Source organism: Silene latifolia, chromosome 1, assembly GCF_048544455.1.
Source record: "Silene latifolia isolate original U9 population chromosome 1, ASM4854445v1, whole genome shotgun sequence".
Lineage (NCBI taxonomy): Eukaryota > Viridiplantae > Streptophyta > Magnoliopsida > Caryophyllales > Caryophyllaceae > Silene > Silene latifolia.
Genome location: NC_133526.1, coordinates 103,841,668 through 103,852,140, shown reverse-complemented (window position 1 = coordinate 103,852,140; position 10,473 = coordinate 103,841,668). Strand labels below are relative to the sequence as shown.

The following is a 10,473-nucleotide window of genomic DNA, read 5'->3' as shown; positions in this document are numbered from 1 at the left end:
TTCATACTACCATCCTTCTTCTTCACGAACAAGACAGGAGCACCCCAAGGAGAAGCACTTGGGCGAATAAAACCTTTCTCGATCATCTCATCTAACTGCTTCTTCAACTCTTGCAATTCAACCGGAGCCATACGATATGGAGCTTTAGAAATAGGTCCTGTCCCTGGTACAAGATCGATAGCAAACTCAACGTCACTCTCCAGAGGTATACCTGGTAGCTCATCTGGAAAAACATCTGCATACTCACTAACAACCGGAACATCTTCAAGTTTCGGTAACTATGGAGCACTCGTCACCACACATAGATACAGTTCATGTCCTTTCCTCTGCATTGCCAATAAGCTTCATTGCTGAAATTAACTTGATACTTGGTTGCATTCTCATTCCCTTATAAGTCAACTTCGTACCACACGGGCTCTTAAGAAAAATCTTCTGGTCTCGGCATTGAAATCTAGCATCGTAACGGGACAACCAATCCATGCCTAGAATGATGTCAAACTCGGCTAAAGAGAAACTAATAGGAGTAGCTGGAAGGATATATCCCGCAATAGAGATAGGAACATCCTTGAATACCGTGGAACATGAAACAACTTCGCCCGACGGTAAAGATATAGGAGTGGTCTCAGCAGAATGGGAAACAAGAGCAGCTTTCTTGGCAAAGGATGCGGATATAAAAGATAGAGATGCGCCAGTATCGAATAAAATATAAGCAGGAATGTCTGAAACTGTAAACATACCAGTAATCACATCTGGGTGTGCCTCAGCCTCAGCACCACGGAGAATCCTTTACCAACCAATTCATAAACTGTAAATCCCTTTTGTATGTCCGAGCATCCGTAAAGTCACGGAAGAGGATCCGATTGTTATTAATTGTACTTGTACCCGAATTATCATATAGTGGAATATTGGCGGGATACAGACTCCCCCCGCGATTGTTTTCCACATCGGATTTTCCGCGTCACCAAAATCTCTTATGTCATAATTCCTTTATTTCGCCCTTTACATTATTTACATCATTATTCCGTCATAAATCACATATAATTTAACCCCCTGATACGAGGCTAAAAAGAGTAGGTCACTTTAACCTCTAACGAGATAGAATATCGTGTTTTGACAGTTTTTTACCAAAACATACATGTCTTTTAGGAATAAATTTAGGGAACATGAACTGCATACATAATAAGTAGTCAATTGACCAAAGTATGCGATTCCAATTGGACAGATTAATTTAACTCCGTTTGAAAAACATTATAAAAACTTTCTGTATCTCTAATAACACAAATAAACATTATTGTACAAAAGTTTCCAATTGCATACATACCTGAATGAGTTATTGAGTTTCAATAGGGCAAGGGTATTTTCGAACTCATGTGCGCATAAATTGAACATTAGTTCTCGCTTGCATATAATGACGCAAACTTGTAATATAGCATTAACACATCGTTCCATGATATCTTTCTGGATTTTATTAAAAAAAAATTGGTAATATCGTGAATCGGCTTTAGAATATGCGCTTAATAGTTCCACCACCTAAGATGAACAACAATTAATAGTGGGATAACCAATTTTATCAAGGGTGATTGGAATAAACAAACTAACAAATAATTGAAAGCGTGATAGATTTCTGAAAGCATCAGGTAACGATCAATTATGGCACACATATGAAAGTGAAAAAAAAAACAGTAAGAATACGGTAACTTAGGTCAATTTTGTAGAGTCGTGCTGATAACGTGTTATAGAATAAGGAAGAGAAGAAACAATAAGACAAAATTCAAGGAAAAATATATTAAGAGGTGGTAAGATTTTTTTATTATTCATCTTAAATGGGGTATATATAGTACACAGATAATGGGTTTACAGCACCCTAGTTATATGTATAATGGGTACAAGCCCAATGGACATCCATCTAATTAATGTTTCATAACAATTTAGTGTTTGTTGCATGGTTAATTATTTAATAAGGACTAAAGTTTGGTTGTTATTGCTAACTCTTGTCATACATTTTGAAATTTTGTCTTGAAAATTTTGAAACTTTAATGATCATCCGTAAGTTTTGATTTTTCGTGTTTAAAAACTTAGCTTAGTTGACTAATGAGGCTCAACAATTTTGTCGCGCTTAAGTTCTGATTTTTCTTTGTTAGTAACGGCACGTATTACTTTGAATTGAAATTTCGTCTTAAAATGTTGTCCAAATCTTTTGAAATTTCATCTTAAAGCGGATGATTTTGATCTTTGCACTCAAAACATGATCCAATTGTTTCTTGGTACTTAGTTCTTGTTGATGTTGCATTGTATTACATTAAACTAGCAATTTTTCCTTACAAACCGCCTCAAGTTTTGACATCTATGTTAGTTATACCGACAAATCCGATTTTTATATACTCCATTTATTTTTGTCTAATTATGTCATAAAGATTCAAATGTTGTTTAATGATGTCAGGCATGGTCTCAAAATTCGAAAATCTTGTCTTAAATCTTTTCTTGATTTAATTGAGTAATAAGATTTCAATTTTTCTTAATAATGCTACGTATTGTCTGAATCGAGAATCTTACCTTAAAGTTTTACTCAAATTTTTATATATATATCATAGTGTATATGGTTAAATTTTAAATTTTATACTTAAACATAGTTTCATTGTTTCGTAATGTTACAATTTGTTAATAATGTATTATTTTGCTTATATATGGTTCTCAATGCTTGTTTACCTTGTGGGTTTTATGGTTTTGATGAGTAAAGACATGTAAATGCACGTGGTTATGATTAAGAGGATGTGAAACGGGAGTGAGTCGACTAGCTTATGAGGGTAAATAGGCAAGTGCTGACAACATGTGATGAGTGGTGTTGTACTTGAGAGTTATGAATGCGAAACATGTCTTTTATTGGGATTGATGCAAGTTGTCCATTTGATTTGGATTTGAACCGTGTAAGTACGTAGGTGTATGATTTATGTTTGAAAATTAGGAGTAGAAGAAAGTGACTTTAGCTTGCGTAAAGTGTCTTGAATTGAGTAAAATGATTGTATAAGGTAATTTGTGGATAATGAGTGATGTGTGATCTAGGTCGAACATTTAATCTTATGGATACTGAACGAGGTTTGAGTTGCATGTGTGAGCGATAATGTTATTGAGCATGACTTGGAAACTTTGATTAATAAATAATTGAGATATATGATGGTGGATTTAGTATTACCAAATTTGGTTTTAGCGGTCATGAGAGTAAGAGTGTGGTGTGTAATGCTTGAGGATTCAATCATATTGTTGAGGTATTTGATCATTCGTGTTATAGAGTGTAACCGTTTAATTTAAGTGTATATGCATGAAGAGTGAAAGTGGGTGTGTGGGACTCCGACCCTATAAGTTGTAGTATAGATATTGTTTGTAAAGGTGCCTCCCAATCGTTAGGTAAAGCGTCAATGGTATATATCGTGATCTTGTTGTAGTGTCCATTTCAGGGTTGCTGTTGTTATTATCCCTCGAGAATAATGGGTGGTTAAGGCCATGTCCGTGAGATAGTGTAAATGTTGTGGATACTGGTGTGACTATTACGGTTATTGGTGACGGTATGGTGATACCGTCACCGGGTGTGGGAGAGGATAGGTAGAATGGTTGCGAAAAAAACTATGAAACAGTATGTTTGTGTCGGTAGTATGTCTAGGATATTTTATCTTAATTGTGCAGTAAAGATGGCCTTAACGCCAAGAGTTTGTTTAAATTTGGTTATTTGATGGTGTATTAGTCACCATCGGAGTCTATTACCATTAGGTATATACCCTTATATCATGATTTATAAAGGTTGGTTTGTGTTGGACGAACGTGTTAACCACATATGGATGAGACCAAGTGAATTGTTTACGTTATGTGGCTTTTGCTATTTAAGAGTGAAATTTAAATGAAAGTTGTTGAATATACGTCCCTTCGGCTTAGGGACATTCGCTGCAGCAGGAGTAGTATCTTTCTTGGGACAATCAGCAGCTTTGTGACCCTGTTCTTTGCAATTATAACATCCCAAAGGATTACCCTTACAGTCCCTCCCAGGGTGGTAGTTCTTCTGGCAACTGTAGCATACTTTGTCTTTGCTCGGAACATTCTTTTCAAATCCCTTCTGGTTCCCATGCATGCCCTTCTTGAAACTGTAGGACTGCGAAGTAGGAGTAAACGGCCTCTTAGAAGATTTAGCAGTCTCAGCTACCGATTCAAGTCTGACAGCTTCAATAGCACCCTCAGCCCAAAGAGCTTCATCGTAAACACGAGCGAATGTGTCAGTATCCCTTCTCACCATACCCTGGATCTTAGCCTTTAACCTCTGCCTGAAAAAGAAAGTCTTATGTGCTTCATTAGGAATCATAGGTTCAGCAAAATGGGCTAGAGCATTAAACTGATCAGTATATTCCTGTACGGACAAATCCCCTTGCTTGAAATTCAGGAACTCTGCCATCTTCTGGTGTTTCAATTGAGCAGGATAGAATCTTGCTTCCAAAAGAGTCTTGAATCTCTCCTATCCAAAATATGGTTCCAAAGTAGCAGTGGGACCAGTCATAGCCCACAAACGATCAGCTTTCTTCTCGAGAAAATGTGCAGCAATGTTAACCTTATCAGCCTCTGCAACACGGTAGAGAATGAAATGCTTCTCCATGTCTCTGGTCCACTCTGACATCAGCACCGGATCAACGGTTCCATCATAAATCTTGGCGTTACTCCTCGCAATCCGACTTGCAATATTGGTATACTGGTTATGGTTGTTGTTGTTGTTGTTGTTGTTGTTGTTGTTCTGATTCTGGAGCAATTGAGTAAGAGCTTGGAGAATCGCATTGTTCACGTTACCAGGTCTGCCTGTCATCTCTACTCAAAATAAGACTAGGTTAAAACCTAATAATGGTGCTAATCATCCAAACAAACACACACACATGCAGACTGCCAACTTAGATCCTTAACAGTCTACCCATCTCATTTTAGTCATTAAGGTTTAAGCTTAAATTTTAATATTTTATTTGGGTTTACCGAGTGTAAGCGTCGAGAGCAACCATGCTCTGATACCAACTGCAACAACCACGGTAAAACGAGAATATAAATTAAGTTCAAGGTGGCGGAAACACCCTGACACCGCGGTAGCTACTGAATAAAAATTTAGTACTCAAAAGTAATACAAGGTCTACGGGGAATAAATACCCCTATAACTGAAATGAAATAAAAGTCTGAAATATGAGTCTAATAAAATTAAAAGGGTGCGCAAAAACAAGGCGCTCGCTAGCTCACTCGATTCAACCCCATCAGGAATAATAAGCAACCATCAATCACCTGTCAGTCATAAGAATGACAGCCACAGTCAGTGGGGAGTAACTCGGACGTCCTCCCAGCCATATTACTACACGATAAAAGAACCAAGTAATTAAGACGGATCAATAATGAACAAATGACTTACCACTAAACATATTATAGAATTAAAATTATAAGCTCATTATTATTTAATCACACTTTAAACTAATTAAATCAAATGACTCATTTTGTAAACGTAAACTTATTAAACCAAACATATTAATTCAGTAACCACTCAGTAAGGCGAAACGTCAAGGCAACCCATCATGTTACCCTATCCCTACGGTAGGACTACGATAAATATACGGTCCCAGTCTAAGTATGGCCACACTCTCGGGATTCTCACCCCGATTCGACAATCACCAAGCCTATAAACATCCGGGCTGATGATCCCATAGACTCCATATTAGCCTATAAACAACCGGGCTAATAGGACGACCCCGACCTGCCTAGACTGCCTATACACACAGCTACTAGGATACAAATGAAGCGGATAATATAAGACGATTCTTTATTACCCAAGTTGGTTAACTAATTAATACGAGTCACAATTCATAAAAATTATAACAGTTAATTAACTGGATATGTCATACAACATACCTCACGACAGACAAACAATAATAATAATAATAATTGTGCATACACCACACTAGGAAACAAACAACAACTTAATGGATAAGAATCATATCAATGTACTACTATAATGCCCTGCACTATCCTGTAATCCAAACATTACTATACGAGTATTATCGCATATATATTCCAACTAGCTCATTTATACGTACTTTTAAGTAAGGAGTTTATAGTTAGAGTGGTTTAGGAAAACAAGAGCCTTATAATAGACATAAAATCCATACTAACGCACCATACTCTCAACACGGAGTAGTAATTAACCTGGTAAGCATTAGATATAAGGAAAACAAGTCAACCATAACGCTTGGATGATTTTACTCGTCTAAATGCATAAACTGCAGCAACTCGATTTGCTCGAAACTGATACAACAGCATAGCATAACATTCAAATTAGCCAAATTAAAAACTCTACGCCTAATTGCCTCTATTGACAATTATCGGCCTCCTTGTTTTCATTAGAACAGGGACGCATGAACCCCAACAATCCACTCTCGGACTTCGACCAACCCAACGAAATAGTCACATCAAAGAATACAACAATCCACAGTAAACTTATAAATCATTTGAACAACTATTAACCAATCTAGCATACGAGATCGCAAAACCACGACGTAATACCGAGGACAGTCGTCGACGTTACCTTTTTAGCGCTTAATCTTCAATGGAATCGTCAACAACGTAAGAGTCGGCGTCCGGGTCGTCCGAGTTTGAGCCTACGTCGAAATCGGAACGGAAACGGCGTTAAACATACACGTTTTAAAGCTACTGGGAAACCTATAATATGAGGCAAAGTTGAAAGAAAATGGTACGAATGGAAAGCTTACCGTGAGATGAAGAGAATGGCGCAAAAATTACTGAAAACCGTTAAGAAACGAGAGAGAACGGAACTGCCGAAAAGGAGTGTTTGAAAAGGAGAAAAACGAAGATAAATGAGAGGAGTTTTATTTGAACGAGTACATATAACGCATGAGCAGCTGACTCTTTATAAAATATACTGCGAGATTCACAACGTAAGTCTAGGAATGTAAGTTAGGTTCCACTAACAACCTATATTCTACTAGGTTGAAACGGTCAGGTGGTTACGGATTTTAAATAAAGTTAAGTGATGATACTTCGTCTTAAGATGGCCTAATACTATAATAAAATGACACGGTCCATTTAAAAAAAATAAGTATTCTGTAATAATATAAGTTGAAAATAATTAAATTTATATACTTTATAAAATAGTCTAACATTTTAAGTAATATGCATAGTTTATCAAATTATCGCCCTATTATAATAAATAAATACGACGACTTATAAAAACTATAAAAATCAATTAAAGAAATTTAAAACTCGCGACTAGCTAATATTATGACCGATAAAACGCGGGTGTTACAGTTATTTTGTGGGCCCATCTTTGGTGCGCCTCTTCCTTGATGCCATATCGCATATTTAATCCGTTTGACATATATTCTTCACTTGGATCCATATCTTCCAAGCCAACAGCAAATTATCGCTTTATTTTTATCCAAGACCTAGCTTGTCACAACGAGCGTTCCTTCTTTGACAGGTGTTTCGACACACCTTTATTATATTCCCGCAGCGAGAGTACACGGATAGACACTCCCTCCCGAGACATGGAGATCAGTTCCCGATTATGTTCCCCCAGCGAGAATTCACGACCGACAGTCATTCCCTCTCGACACATGGAGATCAACATCGACCCAAACCCTTCCGAAGTGTGTTTGAAGCCGACCACAAGCAGATTTCTCCCAGCAGTTCCAGACTGTGTCCTGCTGTCTTCTCCCAATATCGTGTTTTGTTTCCCCTGGAGTTTCAAGGAATTTCAGGTATGGTCTCTTCTTATGGCTGGCAAGCTTCCTTACGTAGTCTAATGGACTTTAAACGACCCTCCCCGATAGTCGACAGACTCTAAAATGTTCCCGACGACGGGTCCTTGGCTCGACCCCTTGAGCCGCCTCGCGTCGCCATAGTCGTTCAGGTTGTAATCTTCGATTGACCTGATAGCTATACTTTGACTTTCGCCTTGTCCAAGCCTCAGTCAAAGTGGGGGCTCTGTAGATACCTCATTTCTGCACCTCCCGCAAACCACCCGGTGAAGATTAGGCCGCATGTTTGGTACGCGGAACGATTTGTGATAGTTCGTAAGTTTATCATCAACTGATCGCTCAAACAATTGTGTCTACCTCTAAATTGTCATCTACGTGCCGATACGGTCGTTTTGGCAGTAATTAGAGTACATTTGGAGTCCGAGTCAGAAAACCGACTTCATTTTCTAAAACCGAGTCAGAATGTTCTGGAATGTTCCGGATATTTCTATTCCATATTTTGCAATCTTTTAATCTTTGGCAAATAATTTCCCGTAATATTCACACAAGATATTAAAGAAAACAAGATTAATCCGTTATTCCATAACCAAAACACGGAAATCTTTCTTCCGCAGGAGGAAACCACTTGGGAAAGGACGCATCAGGTGCTGCGCCTCTTCCAAGAGACGCAGCGTTCGCCGCGCCTCTTCCCAAGTCCTTTTCTGCGTATTTTTCGTATCTTTTCATATCTTTTCGAGATTCACTTCCAAAGTTTCTCCGAAAACCCTACTTCCTCCACGTGATTAGTATAAATAGAGACCTTCGGTCTCACATATTTCTCACGCGAGTGTCCGCCCTTCTCTTCTCCCTTTACATTCTAGACCACGTTCTTAATTTTTGGCGTCTACAAGCCTGAACATTCGACCAGGTAAGCTCGGATCCTTCTGAGTACTAGCCTCATTTTGCATGACCGACCAATTTGACCAACTCCACATCAATAAACTTAATCAATCTGTTTAATTCCTCCTAGAGGGCTCTTTCGTCGTACATTCGAGTCGAGCATCACTAAACGTTAACTTTGTCAATCTTGTTTCGTCAAACATGTAAGTCTGAGGGTGTAAATCCCTATTATATTATTATTCTTTATTTTTGTATCATATTGTAAGATTTATGTCGAAAGCACACTTAAAACCGATTTCTAAAACCTTGTTTAAAACCCTTTTTACGGATTATCAGAAGACAACCGTCGAGAAAGGACGAAAGAATCGCTGCGCCTCTTGAAGGGACGCGCATACTGCCGCGCCTCTTCGTGAGGCTGCCGCGGTTCCTGTTTCCTTTCTTCTTCCTTCGTCTTTTGTCAATTCGTTTGTATTTATTTTCTTTCGTTTGTTCTTTGATTCTTTGATATAATAATTTAGGCATAATAATTCTAACATTTAATATATTATTAATCATTAGTATTGAATTCGTCATTAAATCCCGACTTAAATCCCTTATAACCAATATTTGCGGGTTTTCGTCATTAAAGTCAATCCGGATTTTAGAGATTCGATTTATTAATATTGAGTCCCTGGAATTCGATCTTTGATATATTCCCGTCTTTTATTTATCATATCCATCATTAATTCATCATAAACAACTTGTTTAACCTAATTAATTCATTAATTAACCTTTTAATCTTGTAATTAACTCGTATCGTTTAATTCCATCCATGTTCATGCTTTGTCACCCCAATCATATGTAAATAATCTGTTAATCATTTTCATCAGAGTCAAATAATATAATCAAGCATTAAATTAACCAATGAACATTAACGAGTTGCGGTTCCGGCTTCACAGCCAGAACTCAATCCAGGAACAGACGCAGCAACTGTTGTGCCTCTTCCAAAGGACGCAACTCTGCTGCGCCTATTCCCGGTTGATTTCTGTCCCTGAACTCCCGTTTCTGCCTTGACCAAGTTTAATTACATATTTAATCTACTATTACTCGTATTATCACTAATTTCTGTTTGTTAATTTATTCATTCTTTCTTTTCCCAAATTATCCGTTTTAGATGTATTTTCGACATAAGTCAATTAATCCAATGTAATTGTTGTAATTTTCTTTATTGTATTTTTATTGTATTTTTTTATTATTGCTTGTATGCTTTCACATGCAATTAACCTAAATTTCTACCTCGACATTAATGCATGTTAAATTACGTGTTAACCGACTTAGTTAATTTTCACATACTAGGATTAATTTATTGGATGTTGCATTGCATGCATATAATCGACAACATATCAAGTATGAATAACTTCCCTAATCATTAGTAGAGGCCGTTATCGAGGCGGGCGGGATTAGGTGTTCGATCAAAAGAGCTTCCTAATACGTACCCTCACCCCTTACTCCAGATCTCTGTGAACATCTGTGTTCATTGGCATCCACGAGAGTCATTCTAGACATAGAATGCTAAGGGTAACGAGTTCTTGGTGTTCATGTCATTACTTTGTGTCTTGACATGACACGAGGTATTCTAATGGTTTCCAATTTTCCACAATAAATTGGTGGCGACTCCACAAATGCAAACGCTTGTTCCCAAGCGCCCCCATGGGCCCGCGTCCACAAAACTTATCTGAACGAATAGACTTGACTCTAATATTGGCAAGCTAAATAGACATTCTAAGGTTTAGAGCTTGATAAACTGGTGACATTCATGACCAGTTTCATTTAGGAT

At 37.6% G+C, this 10,473-nt stretch overlaps 1 protein-coding gene across 1 annotated transcript; it reads right to left on the bottom strand.

Annotated features, from left to right (window-relative positions):
* Nucleotides 1-1,784: 1,784 nt before the first annotated feature.
* Nucleotides 1,785-6,907, bottom strand: LOC141599831 (uncharacterized). Its single transcript, XM_074419983.1, has 3 exons — nucleotides 6,771-6,907; nucleotides 6,587-6,659; nucleotides 1,785-4,839 (listed from the first exon to the last, which is right to left on the bottom strand). The coding sequence occupies exon 3, from the start codon at nucleotides 4,433-4,435 to the stop codon at nucleotides 3,869-3,871; it is 567 nt and encodes a 188-aa protein (XP_074276084.1). The 5' UTR covers nucleotides 4,436-4,839; nucleotides 6,587-6,659; nucleotides 6,771-6,907; the 3' UTR covers nucleotides 1,785-3,868.
* Between the last annotated feature and the right edge of the window lie 3,566 nt (nucleotides 6,908-10,473).